The following is a 20,824-nucleotide window of genomic DNA, read 5'->3' on the forward strand; positions in this document are numbered from 1 at the left end:
TTGAAAACACATTTCAAAGTTTTTTCTCTAAGAAAAAGAAATTCGGAAAACGCGTTCCGAAATATTTGTTCAAGGACAAAAATGAAAAACCGGAGGTAGAAAAGAAACACGGGTATGAGAAGATAAATCTTCATTTATTTTTTTATGGTTTTATTTTTGTTGAAATGTTACCTTTGATTAGTCATTGAGCCTGAGTAAAGAAAATAGACATTGGGCCAAGCCCAAAGCGAGCAATTTTCGCACCCCTGTTTTTTTACTACACTATAGTTCTTGTGATTCATCAGGTTTCCCGTTTATTCCGTCAAAAAAATAATTTAATTCATTTTTTGTGAAAAATTAAAAAATTGACAAGTGTTAACTCATTTGTCTCGTCTAGGAATTCTTAGTAACAAATACTAGCATTATTCAATAAAAAAATAATAAAAATATCCGTAATTATAGAACGCGTCATATAACAACCATAACGAATTCCATCACACTAATACAAAAAATTCAACACATCAATACTAAAAATACATAATAAGTACAACTCATTATGGTCATACGAACAACACAAAATTGCATGACTTTTGTTATGTCATATATATATAACCTAATATCAAATGATGATAAGCAATTCACACACATCCCAAAAGACCTAAAGAAACAAAGAAGCAAAAAACCTTTTCATCACATCAAATTTCTCAAACCCTTACAAAGAATTAACATAACAAAAATGAGGCTATGGAAAAGTGCCTCAGGAGTTTTAAAAGATAGATATAGCATTTTGGTTGCAAAGCTTTCACCTTATGGACCATGTAAAAACCCTGATCTTGAAACCGTTATTATAAAAGCAACAAGCCATGATGAAGATTGCATGGATTATAAGAATGTTCAAAAAGTTTTTCAATGGCTAAGAATATCACCTTTGTACCTTAAACCACTTTTATGTGTACTTTCATTGAGAATGCAAAAGACACATAGTTGGGTTGTAGCACTTAAAGGTTTAATGTTAATTCATGGTATTTTTTGTTTTGAATTACCAAATGTCCAAAGAATGGGAAGGCTACCTTTTGATTTATCACATTTTAGCGACGGACATGTAAGTTCGGAAAAAGGTTGGGTTCTTAATGCCTTTGTTCGATCGTATTTCGCGTATTTGGATCAAAGGTCAGCAAATTTGAGGACGGAAACACAAAAATTACAAACCAAAAAGGGAAAGGAAATGGAAGAAATTCCGTTGATCGAAGAGTTGAAGAATTTGGAGGAGTTACAAAGATTGATTGATATGTTGTTACAAATTAAACCCAGGAATGAATTGAACATGAATATTACTCTTATTCTAGAAGCAATGGATTGTATCATGGACGAGATTTTGGAAGTTTATGGTAAATTTAGAAAAGAGGTTAATCGCGTGTTGGTACGAGTTTGTGACATGGGTGGAAAAGAAGAAGCAAATATTGGTCTTGATATTGTACGAAAAACTCAATTACAAGGTGAAAAATTAATTTCGTACTTCGATTTTTGTAAAGAAATTGGCGTTCTTAATCATTCGGGGTGCCCTAAAATTGTGAGGTTTAATGACGAAGAAATCGAAGAACTTAAAAGAATATTGAAAGGTGGAGACGAGAAAGCTATTGTGGTTAGAGATGATTCTAAGAAATTCGAGAATGGTTTGAAAACCGTGATTACGGATCAATGGGAGGTATTTCTTGATGATATTATTGTTGAGGTTGAACAAAAACAAGCTCCTAATGCTATATTAAGCATTCTTGATGCTAATAATCCTTTTTTGGATGAATCTTATAGCATTATACCTTATAATCCTGTTCAAAATTATGATTTTCCAGATCTAATTAGTTTGTAGTAAGAATTTTTGTTGTAATTCATATTTTATGTATATGTTGATTCATTTGGAATTAGAAAGAGGAAGAAAAAAAAAGAGTAATTTTCTATCTCATTAACAATTTTTTTTGACGCAATGACATTTACAAATTAGTAAGTGGGATTCTTTCATTTTTGTTTTTATTTTTTCAAACATATTTAAGCAATTGTTATTGTTCTTTAGTTGATTTTGTGAAAATTAATTAGATATTGAAATTACAAGGCGGAGCCCAATTTAACAATTGCTGAGAGATTGTTTTAAGTAGGGTTAAATATGTTTTTGCTATTTATAGTTTTTCAGAATTTTCATTTTAGTTCTTGAAGATTTTTCCACACTTTTTAGTCCCTAAAATTTTTTCCGTCAATATTTTTAATCCCTACTTTTCATTCAACTCATGCATAATGAGCATGAGAACTCATATATATTACTTGTAGTAAAATATTACTCATGCATAATATTACTTGAACCCCAATCGCCATGCATATTACTTGTATTGTCTCTACTAACTAAAATATGATCACGAGGATCATATATATTGCTACTACGTACTACTACTAGAAAAAGAAGAAGAGTAATTTGGGGATTTTAAAATTTCTAAAAATGTGAAAGATGAAAGATGTTTTGGAGATTGTTGGTAGATCTAAGAGGGGTTATGGTGTAAGGTCTTGGTTGTTTGGCTATGTTTGGGTGATTCTTTTGTTGTACAGACAAGACATATCTTATGCCCAAGTTTTTAATATATCTTTTCCTTTGCTGTTGAAAAAAAAAAAGAAAAGTGGGAGGACTTTGTTTCGCGAAGGAAATATGTGTGATATTAGAATAACATTAGTAGGATGGTTGGTAAATGGTGAGCAGACCTATTTTTGAAAAGATAATTGGTTAGATGAGAGAACTCTTAATGTTAGATTTTCTAGACTTTTTAATTTATATGTTGATAAAATATTGCGGTGGCAGAGATGTGCTGGAGGGGGCGGAGTGTGGGGGAGACTGACGGTCGGCTCTGCAAGTGCACAAAATTGCTACCAAGTAATAAAGTGATAAGTTTATTGTTCTCCATAGGGATTGTGCCAAGGTTACTAGTTTCACTTAGGAATATAGATAGTTGTCTTCGCTTTGTGTATTTAAGAAGGTATCTTTGCGGGTACTTTAGTAAATTGCAGGAAATAAATGACCGAAAAGTAAAAGATATGTGTGTGACCACACGGGATGGTTAAGTGTGGTCGGATTCCTCCCTTACTCCTGCTTGGTAGCTTAATTATTTATCTCTTTAAGGATTTAGACTCTTGAAAATAGGTTTGAAGCAATATCTGTTCCTATTTCTATTACAAGCTTAATAGTTATTACTTTTTTCTGCATAATTTAGGTAAAATTTTGTTTTTAAAAAATAAAGATTCTATTTTTTTTTAATTAAAAAAGATTTGAAAATAAATCTTTAAAATTTTTAATTTAAAAATAAATTTTATTTGGGAGTAAATCTTTATTTTTGGTGCAAAATAAAAAAATTCATTTTTTTACGGTACTTTTTTTTTTAATTCAAAAAGATTAACATAAAATGGTTTTGTTTTTAAAAAATAAAGATTCTATTTTTCTTTAAATAAAAAAGATTTGAAAATAAATCTTTAAAATTTTTATTTTAAAAATAAATTTTATTTGGGAGTAAATCTTTATTTTTGGTGCAAAATAAAAAAATTCGGTTTTTTTTTATTTTAGAAAAAAAAAATTTCGGTTTTTTTTTATTTTAGGAAATTTTGTATTTTTTTTAAAAAAATAATATATTATCTGACGTGGAATATTTTTTAAAAATATAAATAATTTTTTTCCACGTGTACAAGCTACGTCAGCATATGTGCACAGTCACATGTCCTGCTGTACACCCAGGGGGCAAAATGTGCAGGGGGTAAACAGAAAAAAAATCTGCACGGGGGTAAACAAAAATTCGCTTATTTTGTAGGGGGAAAATGATCATTTACCTTTTTTTTTTGTTCACTTTTTCAATAATCTCACTAAAAGCTTTGAGACTTTTTCAAACTCTCCAAGACATTTTACTTTCATCATCATTATACTAGTTTTTTTCTTCTTCTTCTTCATTACCTATAAAATATGCTTTTTTGCAAAAAATATTTTAACAAATTCAATATCTTTTTTACAAACTTTTGATTCATTAAATTTTTTTACATCAAACGAATTTTTTTCGTCACATTCATCTACTTCTGTTTCCCATCAATGGTGGTGATGGTGACCTTTTTATTAGTGATTAGAAACATATACGTAAAAAAAAAGTAAGGATTTTTTATTTTTATTTTTTTGTTTAATTATTTGCATTCCAAAAAAATATAATTTCTTTTATTAAAATTTATTGATTCTTTTAAAATTTTCCAAATATACAAAACTTTCCTAATATATAAAGTATTATGAAATCTTGATTGTAAAAAGTCTTTTAAAAAAAATCTATCAAAATCCAATCAAATCATGTATTAAAAATCTTGATTGTAAAAAAGTCTTGTAAAAAAAATCTTTAAAATCTAACAAAATCAATATAGTCCAACAAAATCTCATAAAATCATCAAGATTTTTTTTTCTTCCAAAATCTCGTATTAGTTGTCCTTATTTATATGTTGTTTTGCCAAACCTAAATCTCAAATATACGTTGTTTTGCCAGACCAAAATTTCAGAGAGGAAAGATGGAAATTTTAAAGGTTTATTTGGTCGTTACTATGTCTTTTTTATTTTTGTCTCTTGTCGTGGCTGATTTGAAATTTGGAATGCTGCCAAAAGGGCCTGTTCCGCCTTCAGGACCTAGTAGAGGCTCTTCTAATTCTCCACCTCCACCACAGCATTCCGCGAATTTGAATTTTGGAATGCTGCCAAAAGGGTCAGTTCCACCATCAAGACCTAGTGGAGGAATTTCTGCCTCTCCACCTCCACTACATCATCCAACAAACTTGAATTTTGGAATGCTGCCAAAAGGGTCAATTCCGCCATCAGGACCTAGCGGAGGAATTTCTGCCTCTCCACCTCCACCACATCATCCAACAAATTTATATTTTGGAATGTTGCCAAAAGGGCCAGTTCCGCCATCAGGACCTAGCGGAGGAATTTCTGCCTCTCGACCTCCACTACATCATCCAACAAACTTAAATTTTGGAATGCTCCCAAAAAGGGCCAGTTCTGCCATCAGGACCTAGCGGAGGAATTTCTGCCTCTCCACCTCCACTACATCATCCAACAAATTTATATTTTGGAATGCTGCCAAAAGGGTCAGTTCCGCCATCAGGACCTAGCAAAGGCTCTTCTGATTCTCCTGCGCCACCAAGTCGTGTTTAACAATTTTAAATTTTAGAATATATTACCAAATGGTGTAACAATTTCTTCATCTTATTTTGTATTTGGTACTTTAAATTATTAACCTTTGCCTCCTCAGATTTGTGATAGATATAACCAAGGGTTTATTTACTTATTCCTTTTGCCTCCTCATTATTTACCAAATTGTGATGTTTTCTTTTTGTTTTAATAACTAAGTCCTTTTTTTTTTTGACGAAACATAAAAAGGGTTAAAGTCTACAAAAAGTGTAGGATAATTAGCGAAAGGAGTGACAGATGTATTCAATCACAATCAGTTAATAATCTTTAAATCGCTTGCACTAATTAAAATTCCGGTAATCTTTTTGCGCTAATCAACAAACATAATGAAAATAATGATGACTTATATATATATATATATATATATGGGGGCTGCTAATTTAGACCCAGTTGGGTCTAAATTAGCAAGGTGCACCTTTTGAGTTGGACAAAAATACCCTTTCTTTTTTTTAAAAAAAAAAAACATATTGGCGCTGTTCCAGTGTCGCGCGCCTACCGCAGGACCACCGTTACAGACCGTTGATTTCCATCAGACGGCCAAGAGATGATCTCATCATGGCTGTCGGATCAATCAGACAGTCCAGATCATCCATCTCCATGATAAGCCAGCGCGTGCACCACACTAGATCTGCGCCTGGAGAGAGAAAATTTCATTTTAAAAAAGCAGGACACGTGTCAACTGCTGGGTGGTTGGCGTGTTTTTTTTTTCATTTAATACTTTAAACTCAATTATTTCGTTGTAAATTAATTTTTTATTTTTTTATTTTTATACCAAAATTCATAATTTTTTTTTGTCTACAAATAGAGACTTGGTTCGTTTGATTTGGACACAAAAAAAAAACTCAATTTTTCACTACCTTTAATTATCTTTATATAATACTGTGAAACCATTTAGCTGGTAGAATGGTTTCACAGTATAACTCTCTGAAACCATTTTACTGGTAGAATGGTTTCAGTGAGTAATTTCTTAATTGTTTGCTTCTGAAACCATTCTGAAACCATTTAGCTGGTACAATGGTTTCAGAGCGTTGTACTTTGAAACCATTTCACTGATAGAATGGTTTCAGGGGAGTTGATTTTTAATTGTTTGCTTCTGAAACCATTTTACTGCTAGAATGGTTTCACAGTATAACTCTCTGAAACCATTCTTCCAGCTAAATGGTTTCAGAAGCAAACAATAGTTTTTAATTACCGTTTTATCTCATTTAATTAACGAAAAATAGTTTCAGGTCTCAAAAAATTTCATAAAATATACCAAAAGTTCCAGAATATTATCTAATATTTTATTAGAAACAAATAAAAAAACAATTGGTTTCAGAGTACAAATCTATGAAATTATTATTATTATTTGTTAAATGGTTTTAAATAATCAGCGGAATTTGTGAAAATAATTTCATGACTTGAACTAGGGAGAGTGAGGTACACAAGAGGGTTCTAAAATAATTCATAGTACTTTACATAAAATTTTGGAAATTTTTTATGGAATTGTAATATTTTTAATTACCTTTTTACTCATTTAATTAACTAAAAATAGTTTCGGGTCTCCAAAAATTTCATACAATATACCAAAATTTCCAGAATATTATCTACTATTTTATTATGAAAAAATAAAAAAAATAGAGCCTCCCTGAGGCTGCACGCGCCCCCACGCGCCGCCGGTGAGAGTGGGCGTGGGCAACGCGCACTGTTCATCGTCCCTCCCACCCGTTTTATGCAGAAACGGGTCGTGCGACCCGGTTTTTGACCCGGTTCGATCTCCCTCAATACTCAACGAAACTCGACGTTCCTTATATGGATTTTGATCGTTTTTCAATTTTACAAAGGTTTCCGGTATTAGTTTTTGAAATCGGCGTTCGATTCGCACGTAAAATGAGGTCGAAATTTGGAAGAAATTTAAAAAATGTAATAGTTGTTCTATTGTTTCAAAAAAAAAAAAAAGGGTATTTTTATGATGCAAATTACATACCTGCCCCAGTTGCTCTATTGTTTCAAAAAAAAAAAAAGGGTATTTTTGTCCAACTCAAAAGGTGCACCTTGCTAACTTAGACCTAACTAGGGTCTAAGTTAGAAAACCCCTATATATATATATATATATATATATATATATATATATATATATATATATATATATATATATATATATATATATATATATTTATTTATTTATAAGCAAATTTGAATTATAAAAGAGTACAAGGGATACTCAATCCCTTACAATTCAATACAAAACGTTTATATACTTTGTAAACATGCAATAGGATTAGAACACTAATCCAAAAAAGAAAAGATGGACTTGTGCCCTGCTCTTCCACTGAACCATATCATGATATCGCCGTAATATTATCAACCAACTTAGAAACACCCGCCACCTCCCCTCGAAATATAATATTATTCCTTAATTTCCATAAGCACCAAGTAGTAGTCAACCAAATCAAATGTCGAAATCGCCCAGCTTTGTTTGATTTGAGAGATCACCAAAGTTAAAGAAAAGGTTCAGCCCTTCATCACCAACAGGAACGCCACACCCCATCCAATTAAAAATTGCATTCCACACCTCCCTACAAATATCATTTTCATATGATATTTCCTCGCTACAATAATTAGTTGTATATGACAATATTAAAATTCAATCAGACCCGGTTTTGGGCCAAGGCAACCAGGCCTCCAGCCCAGGGCCTCAAAAAAGTTTGGGCCTCAATTTTTTTTCCCAAACCCATCATTTAAAATACAGGTTAAGTATTTGTTCGGACAAATAATTTTGCAAAAGACTCCTTAGCCTTTTGGCCGGTGCACTTGCTTGTTATTTAAGACTTCAGGGTTCTGAGTTCAACTCCCCCTTGGGCAGTTTTGTTTTTTTTTATTTTTTATTTAAGACTTCTATAATGAATTTACACAACTATTATTGTTTATTTTATAAATAAAAACACTCTATAACTCTGACAAAAAAAACTCTATAACTTATAAACAATTTGACTACTTTATTTATTTTTTTCAAGAAAATTATATTAATAAAAAATTAATTTCTAAATTTAAGTTGTAATTTTTATTAAAAACACTATCAATATTTCTTTTTAAAAAAATTGTATTTTTATTAGTTGTCCATTTTTATTATTTGTCCCGGGGCCTCCAAAATCTTGGAACCAGCCCTGAATTCAATTATTGTTGAGTAACGATAACGACTCAGTTGGACTTAAAAAGTGAAGTGATGGCTCTATCGAAAGAGGAGGGGGCAATTAAGACGAGTATAATTTAGCGAACTAAAAGTAAAGATAGTTTAATGTTCTAGAGATCGGGATCACTACTTATGTGAATTACATTACATAAAGATTGAGTTTGTATCAGAATGATAGAAAGTCTAACACAATTACTTTAACAGAGAGAATATTATATTAAAACACACATCAATGCAAGTTTATAACTATAACTTGATTGATTTACCTAACATTTAATAATAGTACTCATACCAACATAGTGTTACACAAGTCGTAGATACTTAGGTCTCTTAATTATTTGGTCCTGGGTTCGATTCCCGGCCGGTGCGTATGTAAAAGCATTTGTTGGGAGAGGTTGACCCCTTAAATGGATCTTAGTTACCTCGAAGGGATTAGTCTCTGCAGTTGCGCGCGGATGATACTTTTGGTATACCTAAAAAAATAAAATAATAGTACTCATACAAAGATGACATGGGAGATTAATTATAGTTTGTCATTCATATCGAGAGGCGAACTCTTGTGCGGATGCCCTTGCCAACATGGGACGTGAGCACGGGACTGAACTTTGTGTTTATGATCGGTGTCCTACTAAATTGAGTAATTTGTTGCTAGCTAGATAATAACATGGGGATATCTATCTCTCATGTTGGAACATTAAATTCAATATGTGTTTTGGCTATTTTTTAATAATTTATTTTGTTGGAACAAGCCTTTTCTTTTAATTATTTCTTCTCATTTTCTCTCTTGCTGGGATGTTCATAAGAACCAACCATCTCACGGTGACTGAAATAATTGGATATCCAATGATATAACGTAGTCATTCTCTGTATTGGAATTCCATTACTCAATACAAAGGTTCCTATAGGTATCATTTTTTCCCCTTGAATATCTTTTTAAGCCTTTCTTTTGTGTGTGGGTGGGTCGGGTGGGTGTGAGGATTTTAAAAAAATTAATTGGCTGAAATGGGATAAAGTTTGTCTTGATAGGATGTTGAAGGGTTGGGGGTTAGAGAGTTAGACAATTTAACTTATCTATCTTAGGAAATTAAGTGGAGTTGGAGATTGTTGGTAGATCAAGAGAGCTTATGGTTTAAGGTATTGGTGGCTAAATATAGCTTTGGAAGATGGGCAAGTGAGGGGAGGTGGGAGGATTACACTACAAGAAAAACCTCATTTAGTGGCAGAATTTATCCCTCAATAAGTGTCAATTTCCGTCACTAACTACATATTTACTGGCGGAACCAGTCTGCCAAGAAAACGTATGCCACTAAATTTACTGACGGAATTTTCCCTCAAAAAGTGCGTCTATAAGTGTAAAGCAGAATTTCCCAACTTAGTAGCGTAATATAATCCGCCAGAAAGTTTATTTATTTATTTTCAAATCGTGGTCAAATTATTATTATTATTATTATTATTATTATTATTATTATTATTATGATAAAATCCATTTTCGTTTTTTATTGAAAAAATCCATTTTCTTTTGCAGATTTCACGTTTGAATCTTTCTTCGTCTTCTTCCAGCAGCTTTGTAATCATAGCTACAACTACAATCATGTCGATCGGAGTACGATATGTGTGTGCTGTTAGATAAGGAGTTGGTTTGAGTGTAGGTCGTTAGTTCTAAAATAACATTAGTAGGATGATTGGTAATGGTGAGGAGACGTGTTTTTAGAAAGATAATTGGTTAGATGAGAGATTTCTTAGATTTTCTAGACTTTTTTATTTATATGTTGATAAAAATATTGCGGTGGCAGAGATATGCCAGAGGGGGTGGAGTGTGGGGGAAGAGGGGTGGAATTGGCGTTGGAATCTGTTTACATGGGAAGATGCGTATTTGGAGTGTTGTGTTGCTAAAAAGAGAAATAATTTTGTTAATAAAAATCCTATTTGCAAAGCAACTTTATTAAAAACTAGCGGCTAGACAAGCGCGTTCCACGACAGCATGGGTCTATTATGCAAACTTATGTAAAAAAAAATATCTTATGTTATGGTGAGTTTGTTAATAAAAGTTTTTTGTCGCTAATTATGAACAAGAACAAATAAATATTTTTTTGTTGTTTTTTTTACCACCGGTATCCGGTCTACTAGACCGCTTAATCTGATTCAGGGGTTAGTTATGACATCAAGTGGTTTCAACTCCTCTCAATCACAGTTGCGAGATATTGCATCGTGGTATCCCTACAAGTCCAACGTCAATCACCACTGTACTAACTAATGATTGTTTAAGAACAAATAAATATTTTTTTAATCAAGATCAAATAAATATTACTACCTTATATTATTCAGAAATAAAATTATTAAAGATCTCTTTTCTTCTTTTTTTTCTAAAAATAAAATTATAAATGATCTCTAATTAAAGATTCAATAAACGTGTTGCCTAAGGAAAAATGGAATAGCTCAGACACATGCATATATACATTTTTTTTTTTTGACATAACATGCATATATATACATAGCTGGTAGAAAAATAAATACGGGTTTTATTAAAATTTATTGATTCTTTTAAAATTTTTCAAATATACAAAACTTTTATAATATATAAAGTATTATGAAATCTTATTGTAAAAAGTCTTTTGAAAAAAATCTCTCAAAATCCAATCAAATCATGTATTAAAAATCTTGATTGTAAAAAAGTCTTGTAAAAAAAGTCCTTAAAATCTAACAAAATCAATATAGTCCAACAAAATCTCATAAAATCATCAAGATTTTTTTTGCCAAAATCTCGTATTAGTTGTCCTTATTTATTGTTGTCCTTATTTATATGTTGGTTTGCCAAACCTAAATCTCAAATATACATTGTTTTTCCAGACCAAAATTTCAGAGAGGAAAGATGGAAATTTTAAAGGTTTATTTGGTCGTTACTATGTCTTTTTTATTTTTGTCTCTTGTCGTGGCTGATTTGAAATTTGGAATGCTGCCAAAAGGGCCTGTTCCGCCTTCAGGACCTAGTAGAGGCTCTTCTAATTCTCCACCTCCACCACATCATTCCGCAAATTTGAATTTTGGAATGCTGCCAAAAGGGCCAGTTCCGCCATCGGGACCTAGCGGAGGAATTTCTGCCTCTCCACCTCCACTACATCATCCAAAAAATTTATATTTTGGAATGCTGCCAAAAGGGCCAGTTCCGCCATCAAGACCTAGCGGAGGAATTTCTGCCTCTCCACCTCCACTACATCATCCAACAAACTTGAATTTTGGAATGCTGCCAAAAGGGTCAGTTCCGCCATCAGGACCTAGCGGAGGAATTTCTGCCTCTCCACCTCCACTACATCATCCAACAAATTTATATTTTGGAATGCTGCCAAAAGGCCCTGTTCCACCATCAGCACCGAGCAAAGGCTCTTCTGATTCTCCTGCTCCACCAAGTCGTGTTTAACAATTTTAAATTTTAGAATATATTACCAAATGGTGTAACAATTTCTTCATCTTATTTTGTATTTGGTACTTTAAATTATTAACCTTTGCCTCCTCAGATTTGTGATAGATATAACCAAGGGTTTATTTACTTATTCCTTTTGCCTCGTCATTATTTACCAAATTGTGATGTTTTCTTTTTGTTTTAATAACTAAGTCCTTTTTTTTTTTGACGAAACATAAAAAGGGTTAAAGTCTACAAAAAGTGAAGGATAATTAGCGAAAGGAGTGACAGATGTATTCAATCACAATCAGTTAATAATCTTTAAATCCCTTGCACTAATTAGAATTCCGGTAATCTTTTTGGGCTCGGTCTAGGGTGGGGAAGTGGGATAGGTCTCCCACGGTGGGTTATCAATTTTTTTGCAAGTGCACCGTACTCCTGCATGTACCATATCATTTACTTTTTTTTTTTTTTACTGTAACAAACAAACACTTTGTTGTCTGTGTATTCTCATCCACCAATCCACCATAGTTACTCTTCAATATCTAAAGCACAAAGATTACAGACAGAGGAATTTTTCTTTTGCAACGACCCGGATAAATCTGCAACGATTTTCTGCAAAATTGATTGAGATGCAACAATAACCTTCTACAAATTTCTGTTTTTATTGAAGCCAGGGGACTAAATTTAAGGTTGAAAACATAACAATGACAAACTGAGTAAAAAAATTGGGAAAAATAAAAAAACGATTATTTTGAAACTTATTTAACACAATCTTTAATCATATATTCACCCAAAGTTTGCTTAAAATTCACTTAATATTTGAGAGGTTGTGTGCTCCATTAAAATTTGGTGTTGTTGCAGAAACAAGGAAAGGGGTTGAGAGAAGAAAGGTGAAAGAGAAAAAACTATTATGTGGGAACATTATTAGAGTCTATTGTAAACCTTCTTAATCTAAGGGTAAAAATAAGTCTCCCACCATGGGAGACCTATCCCACTTCCCCACCCTAGACCGAGCCTTCTTTTTGCCCTAATCAACAGATGACTTATATATATATATATATATATATATATATATTTTATATAAGCAAATCTATTATTTATATGTTTATGAGTTTCTCTCTCATAGTCTTATTCCTATGTGGCACAATTTCATTGATCCATGTCTTATGTGGCATTCTAATATTTCTCCAATTCCTACGTAGCTAACTATGAAGGCCTTTGCAATTTCTCTAATACATGATGATATCATTTTACTTAAAATCTTTGGCTAATTTGGAAATTCAATCATTTTTCAATTATTGTTTATAAATCGTATTTAATGCACCTATTAAAAAAAATTTAAAAGGAAATAACTCAAATTCAAATATAAATAATTATATCTCATTAATATATATATATATATATATATATATTAATATAATACATAATATTATACATGAATTTTTTTTTGTGAAAGTATTATATATGAAATTTTATATATACCAAACAATGGAGTTTTTTTACGTAATATATTTTTTTTTATATATCCCACAAGAGTTTTTTTTTATTAAAATTGCTCAATCAGGTTCTATGAACAAATGTCTATATATTAATATTTGGATACAATTGAAATTTTACGTATGAAATTTTTTATTATTGACCAACTCATTTTTGAAATATATATTGATTAAATTAAATCAATGCTGAAATGGATGAAAATTTCAAAAATTAAGGACCAAAAATCTACTATAGTTTCTATATATACGGGTCAACATGTAAGAGTGAGGGTCATTGAGTGTCTCAGCGCCCTTCTCTATTTTCTCTTCTCTTCTCACCTTCACTACTCTTCTTCTTTTTTTTTTTTGACAGAATCACTACTTTTTTTCCTATATATTGCTATTGTTGGTTTTTTTTTAAATAAAAAATCTATTGCTATTGTTGGTTATTTCTTATTTATTTGTTCAATATAATTTTTGTTGCTCTCAAGTGGAATGAAATATAGATTTTATTTGTTTTTCTTTGCAGGTATTTTGTTTACTTGTGTTAGGCTACAATTAGAGGATTCAACATAAAAAAGAGAAATCATTTTCTTCTCTAAAATCAATAATATTTTGTAAACTTTTTTTTTTGGTAGAAATTGTAAACTTCTTTTTAAGAAGCCAAAATATTATTCATCTATCTTTGTAACTTTTATTTACTATTTGGATTCTTGCAGAGACTGATGAAGATGACTACGAGGGATAAATAACATCTGGATTGGGAACAGAGGAGTGGATAAAATATTCAAGTTTAATTCTACAATCAGAAAATTGTACTAATTTTGAGTTATAAATCTTTATTTGCAGGTCCATATACGGAAGAACAACATTGTTTGTTATTCAAATTAGGATTAAGTATTATCAATTGATGTTAGAGTTTTAAGTATTTATTTATAGTTTTTATATTTTATTGTCATTTTTTTTTAATCATATGTTTACTTATTAAAAAAGAATTGTTGTTCATATTATTTTTTATTGGATTTAAATCATGCTTATAAATGTTTTTTTACTATTATTTATAAATAAATGTTGTACTCTATTTTTTTACTCATTATTTTTTTATTTGTCTAATTTTTCATGTGATATTTAACAAATACACCGATAAAATAATAGAAACTCCTCGAATGACTATACTATAGAATGAATTGGAAAAATGTGGAATTGAGAAATTGATATGCTTAAAAAAAATTATTCTTAAACTTCATACTTATCAAGTAGAGAAAAAGGTGTCATTGTCTGAAATATAAAAGGAATGAAGTAATTGACTTCATAGATTATTTTTCTATTTCATTTTAATATTCTATTAATTATGGTTTACCTTAACGTGGTTTTTCTAATAAAAAAAATACATAGTGATTTGTACCAAACAAAGTATTAAAATACGGGGGCATTGATAAAAAAAATAACCTACATGGAGGTATTAAGCAAAAAATAACTTACACGGGGTGAGACATACATATGTAGATTTTATTATATAAAAAATACGATATCAATTGAAAGCAGGGAAAGTAAGTAACAATGATTTTATATATATAAAAAAAGAATTAAAAGCAATAATATCATGTATTACTTTATTTTTATTCTCCATACATCACTGTAAAATAAACAAATAAAAATAAAAACAAATAGATACATTTTTAAAAATTTGCACATTAACAAATGAGATATGCTTAAAAAAATTATATAAGTTTTTTTGTGTCAAGCAAATGACAAACAATTCTGTTCATTACTTTTAAATAAATAATATTAAAATTAAAATCGCCCCATTTTGCTTCTCAAATGTGAAATTTTTTCACACGGGGACATGAGATAAAATACTCCTGAAGAAAACAAATGTCTAAAGGAGAGAGATGACGATTAAGAACAAATATATTAACCGTTAGATTAGTTTTTGCATAATGACATTTTTTTTTATGAAAATAAAAAAACAAATATATGAACATGTGAGTTGGGAACGGGGAGTGGAGTATCACTCTCCATTATGTCATTTCTCCTTAAAATCTCCAAAATTTGGATATTTTATCATATTTAAACAAACTATTACATTAAATATAAAATTAATTTTACAAATAATTAAAAAAATCACAATATTAAAATTTTAATAATCCATATTTTTCATGTGTGAAAAAAAATGATCTATATTTTTCAAAGAACATTAACCCGGGCGATAGCAAGGGTAAGTTATACTAGTTTGAATTATAAAGGAGTACAAGGGATACTCAATCCCTTACAATTCAATACAAAACGTTTATATATTTTGTAAACATGCAATAGGATTAGAACACCAATCAATGGACGTGTGCCCTGCTCTTCCACTGAACCATATCATGATATCGCCGTAATATTATCAACCAACTTAGAAACACCCGCCACCTCCCCTCGAAATATAATATTGTTCCTTAATTTCCATAAGCACCAAGTAGTAGTCAACCAAATCAAATGTCGAAATCGCCCACCTTTGTTTGATTTGAGAGATTCACCAAAGTTAAAGAAATGGTTCGGCCCTTCATCACCAACAGGAACGCCACACCCCATCCAATTAAAAATTGCATTCCACACCTCCCTACAAATATCATTTTCATATGATATTTCCTCGCTACAATAATTAGTTGTATATGACAATATTAAAATTCAATTATTGTTGAGAAACGATAACGACTCAGTTGGACTTAAAAAGTGAAGTGATGGCTCTATCGAAAGAGGAGGGGGCAATTAAGACGAGTATAATTTAGCGAACTAAAAGTAAAGATAGTTTAATGTTCTAGAGATCGGGATCACTACTTATGTGAATTACATTACATAAAGATTGAGTTTGTATCAGAATGATAGAAAGTCTAACACAATTACTTTAACAGAGAGAATATTATATTAAAACACACATCAATGCAAGTTTATAACTATAACTTGATTGATTTACCTAACATTTAATAATAGTACTCATACCAACATAGTGTTACACAAGTCGTAGATACTTAGGTCTCTTAATTATTTGGTCCTGGGTTCGATTCCCGGCCGGTGCGTATGTAAAAGCATTTGTTGGGAGAGGTTGACCCCTTAAATGGATCTTAGTTACCTCGAAGGGATTAGTCTCTGCAGTTGCGCGCGGATGATACTTTTGGTATACCTAAAAAAATAAAATAATAGTACTCATACAAAGATGACATGGGAGATTAATTATAGTTTGTCATTCATATCGAGAGGCGAACTCTTGTGCGGATGCCCTTGCCAACATGGGACGTGAGCACGGGACTGAACTTTGTGTTTATGATCGGTGTCCTACTAAATTGAGTAATTTGTTGCTAGCTAGATAATAACATGGGGATATCTATCTCTCATGTTGGAACATTAAATTCAATATGTGTTTTGGCTATTTTTTAATAATTTATTTTGTTGGAACAAGCCTTTTCTTTTAATTATTTCTTCTCATTTTCTCTCTTGCTGGGATGTTCATAAGAACCAACCATCTCACGGTGACTGAAATAATTGGATATCCAATGATATAACGTAGTCATTCTCTGTATTGGAATTCCATTACTCAATACAAAGGTTCCTATAGGTATCATTTTTTCCCCTTGAATATCTTTTTAAGCCTTTCTTTTGTGTGTGGGTGGGTCGGGTGGGTGTGAGGATTTTAAAAAAATTAATTGGCTGAAATGGGATAAAGTTTGTCTTGATAGGATGTTGAAGGGTTGGGGGTTAGAGAGTTAGACAATTTAACTTATCTATCTTAGGAAATTAAGTGGAGTTGGAGATTGTTGGTAGATCAAGAGAGCTTATGGTTTAAGGTGTTGGTGGCTAAATATAGCTTTGGAAGATGGGCGAGTGAGGGGAGGTGGGAGGATTATACTACAAGAAAAACCTCATTTAGTGGCAGAATTTATCCCTCAATAAGTGTCAATTTCCGTCACTAACTACATATTTACTGGCGGAACCAGTCTGCCAAGAAAACGTATGCCACTAAATTTACTGACGGAATTTTCCCTCAAAAAGTGCGTCTATAAGTGTAAAGCAGAATTTCCCAACTTAGTAGCGGAATATAATCCGCCAGAAAGTTTATTTATTTATTTTCAAATCGTGGTCAAATTAATATTATTATTATTATTATGATAAAATCCATTTTCGTTTTTTATTGAAAAAATCCATTTTCTTTTGCAGATTTCACGTTTGAATCTTTCTTCGTCTTCTTCCAATAGCTTTGTAATCATAGCTACAACTACAATCATGTCGATCGGAGTACGATATGTGTGTGCTGTTAGATAAGGAGTTGGTTTGAGTGTAGGTCGTTAGTTCTAAAATAACATTAGTAGGATGATTGGTAATGGTGAGGAGACGTGTTTTTAGAAAGATAATTGGTTAGATGAGAGATTTCTTAGATTTTCTAGACTTTTTTATTTATATGTTGATAAAAATATTGCGGTGGCAGAGATATGCCAGAGGGGGTGGAGTGTGGGGGAAGAGGGGTGGAATTGGCGTTGGAATCTGTTTACATGGGAAGATGCGTATTTGGAGTGTTGTGTTGCTAAAAAGAGAAATAATTTTGTTAATAAAAATCCTATTTGCAAAGCAACTTTATTAAAAACTAGCGGCTAGACAAGCGCGTTCCACGACAGCATGGGTCTATTATGCAAACTTATGTAAAAAAAAATGTCTTATGTTATGGTGAGTTTGTTAATAAAAGTTTTTTGTCGCTAATTATGAACAAGAACAAATAAATATTTTTTTGTTGTTTTTTTTACCACCGGTATCCGGTCTACTAGACCGCTTAATCTGATTCAGGGGTTAGTTATGACATCAAGTGGTTTCAACTCCTCTCAATCACAGTTGCGAGATATTGCATCGTGGTATCCCTACAAGTCCAACGTCAATCACCACTGTACTAACTAATGATTGGTTAAGAACAAATAAATATTTTTTTAATCAAGATCAAATAAATATTACTACCTTATATTATTCAGAAATAAAATTATTAAAGATCTCTTTTCTTCTTTTTTTTCTAAAAATAAAATTATAAATGATCTCTAATTAAAGATTCAATAAACGTGTTGCCTAAGGAAAAATGGAATAGCTCAGACACATGCATATATACATTTTTTTTTTTTGACATAACATGCATATATATACATAGTTGGTAGAAAAATAAATACGGGTTTTATTAAAATTTATTGATTCTTTTAAAATTTTCCAAATATACAAAACTTTCATAATATATAAAGTATTATGAAATCTTATTGTAAAAAGTCTTTTGAAAAAAATCTCTCAAAATCCAATCAAATCATGTATTAAAAATCTTGATTGTAAAAAAGTCTTGTAAAAAAAGTCTTTAAAATCTAACAAAATCAATATAGTCCAACAAAATCTCATAAAATGATCAAGATTTTTTTTGCCAAAATCTCGTATTAGTTGTCCTTATTTATTGTTGTCCTTATTTATATGTTGGTTTGCCAAACCTAAATCTCAAATATACATTGTTTTTCCAGACCAAAATTTCAGAGAGGAAAGATGGAAATTTTAAAGGTTTATTTGGTCGTTACTATGTCTTTTTTATTTTTGTCTCTTGTCGTGGCTGATTTGAAATTTGGAATGCTGCCAAAAGGGCCTGTTCCGCCTTCAGGACCTAGTAGAGGCTCTTCTAATTCTCCACCTCCACCACATCATTCCGCAAATTTGAATTTTGGAATGTTGCCAAAAGGGCCAGTTCCGCCATCGGGACCTAGCGGAGGAATTTCTGCCTCTCCACCTCCACTACATCATCCAAAAAATTTATATTTTGGAATGCTGCCAAAAGGGCCAGTTCCGCCATCAAGACCTAGCGGAGGAATTTCTGCCTCTCCACCTCCACTACATCATCCAACAAACTTGAATTTTGGAATGCTGCCAAAAGGGCCAGTTCCGCCATCAAGACCTAGCGGAGGAATTTCTGCCTCTCCACCTCCACTACATCATCCAACAAACTTGAATTTTGGAATGCTGCCAAAAGGGCCAGTTCCGCCATCAAGACCCAGCGGAGGAATTTCTGCCTCTCCACCTCCACTACATCATCCAACAAACTTGAATTTTGGAATGCTGCCAAAAGGGTCAGTTCCGCCATCAGGACCTAGCGGAGGAATTTCTGCCTCTCCACCTCCACTATATCATCCAACAAATTTATATTTTGGAATGCTGCCAAAAGGCCCTGTTCCACCATCAGCACCGAGCAAAGGCTCTTCTGATTCTCCTGCTCCACCAAGTCGTGTTTAACAATTTTAAATTTTAGAATATATTACCAAATGGTGTAACAATTTCTTCATCTTATTTTGTATTTGGTACTTTAAATTATTAACCTTTGCCTCCTCAGATTTGTGATAGATATAACCAAGGGTTTATTTACTTATTCCTTTTGCCTCGTCATTATTTACCAAATTGTGATGTTTTCTTTTTGTTTTAATAACTAAGTCCTTTTTTTTTTACGAAACATAAAAAGGGTTAAAGTCTACAAAAAGTGAAGGATAATTAGCGAAAGGAGTGACAGATGTATTCAATCACAATCAGTTAATAATCTTTAAATCTCTTGCTCTAATTAGAATTCCGGTAATCTTTTTGGGCTCGGTCTAGGGTGGGGAAGTGGGATAGGTCTCCCACGGTGGGTTATCAATTTTTTTGCAAGTGCACCGTACTCCTGCATGTACCATATCATTTACTTTTTTTTTTCCTGTAACAAACAAACACTTTGTTGTCTGTGTATTCTCATCCACCAATCCACCATAGTTACTCTTCAATATCTAAAGCACAAAGATTACTGACAGAGGAATTTTTCTTTTGCAACGACCCGAATAAATCTGCAACGATTTTCTGCAAAATTGATTGAGATGCAACAATAACCTTCTTCAAATTTCTGTTTTTATTGAAGCCAGGGGACTAAATTTAAGGTTGAAAACATAACAATGACAAACTGAGTAAAAAAATTGGGAAAAATAAAAAAACGATTATTTTGAAACTTATTTAACACAATCTTTAATCATATATTCACCCAAAGTTTGCTTAAAATTCACTTAATATTTGAGAGGTTGTGTGCTCCATTAAAATTTGGTGTTGTTGCAGAAACAAGGAAAGGGGTTGAGAGAAGAAAGGTGAAAGAGAAAAAACTATTATGTGGGAACTTTATTAGAGTCTATTGTAAACCTTCTTAATCTAAGGGTAAAAATAAGTCTCCCACCATGGGAGACCTATCCCACTTCCCCACCCTAGACCGAGCCTTCTTTTTGCCCTAATCAACAGATGACTTTTATATATATATATATATATATATATATATATATATATATATATATATATATATAGTCAGGATCCGTTGACACCAACTAGTTTGACACCAAATGTTACACCTCTCAATAACGTTTTAACCGATATAAATTTTATAAAATCCACCGTTGGATTGAAAGTTTACATCATATAGATCATTTGTGTAAAATTTCAAATAAATCCAAAATCATTTGATATGTTATTGAGATACATCAAAATTAACGGTTTTTGTA

At 31.6% G+C, this 20,824-nt stretch overlaps 4 protein-coding genes across 4 annotated transcripts; all 4 read left to right on the forward strand.

The window, feature by feature from the left end:
- The first annotated feature begins 715 nt into the window (after positions 1–715).
- Positions 716–1,846, forward strand: LOC123892770 (putative clathrin assembly protein At1g25240). The gene has a single exon (XM_045942635.1). The coding sequence runs from the start codon at positions 716–718 to the stop codon at positions 1,844–1,846; it is 1,131 nt and encodes a 376-aa protein (XP_045798591.1).
- A 2,732-nt stretch (positions 1,847–4,578) lies between these two features.
- On the forward strand, positions 4,579–5,049 carry LOC123892777 (neural Wiskott-Aldrich syndrome protein-like). Its single transcript, XM_045942647.1, has one exon. The coding sequence runs from the start codon at positions 4,579–4,581 to the stop codon at positions 5,047–5,049; it is 471 nt and encodes a 156-aa protein (XP_045798603.1).
- Positions 5,050–9,250: 4,201 nt separating this feature from the next.
- Positions 9,251–11,842, forward strand: LOC123902630 (proline-rich protein 2-like). The gene is made up of 2 exons (XM_045952401.1): positions 9,251–9,301; positions 11,244–11,842. The coding sequence occupies exon 2, from the start codon at positions 11,266–11,268 to the stop codon at positions 11,809–11,811; it is 546 nt and encodes a 181-aa protein (XP_045808357.1). The 5' UTR covers positions 9,251–9,301; positions 11,244–11,265; the 3' UTR covers positions 11,812–11,842.
- Positions 11,843–18,989: 7,147 nt separating this feature from the next.
- Positions 18,990–19,550, forward strand: LOC123892788 (proline-rich protein 2-like). Its single transcript, XM_045942658.1, has one exon. It carries the CDS (start codon positions 18,990–18,992, stop codon positions 19,548–19,550), a length of 561 nt encoding a protein of 186 aa, XP_045798614.1.
- Positions 19,551–20,824: the final 1,274 nt, after the last annotated feature.

The sequence above is a fragment of the Trifolium pratense genome, linkage group LG1 (genome assembly GCF_020283565.1).
Source record: "Trifolium pratense cultivar HEN17-A07 linkage group LG1, ARS_RC_1.1, whole genome shotgun sequence".
In the NCBI taxonomy this organism is placed as follows: Eukaryota; Viridiplantae; Streptophyta; class Magnoliopsida; order Fabales; family Fabaceae; genus Trifolium; species Trifolium pratense.

Bases quoted from the DNA above. Each gene is read 5' to 3' on its own strand.
- LOC123892770 (XM_045942635.1), top strand. From the start codon at position 716: ATGAGGCTATGGAAAAGTGCCTCAGGAGTTTTAAAAGATAGATATAGC.
- LOC123892777 (XM_045942647.1), top strand. From the start codon at position 4,579: ATGTCTTTTTTATTTTTGTCTCTTGTCGTGGCTGATTTGAAATTTGGA.
- LOC123902630 (XM_045952401.1), top strand. From the start codon at position 11,266: ATGGAAATTTTAAAGGTTTATTTGGTCGTTACTATGTCTTTTTTATTT.
- LOC123892788 (XM_045942658.1), top strand. From the start codon at position 18,990: ATGTTGCCAAAAGGGCCAGTTCCGCCATCGGGACCTAGCGGAGGAATT.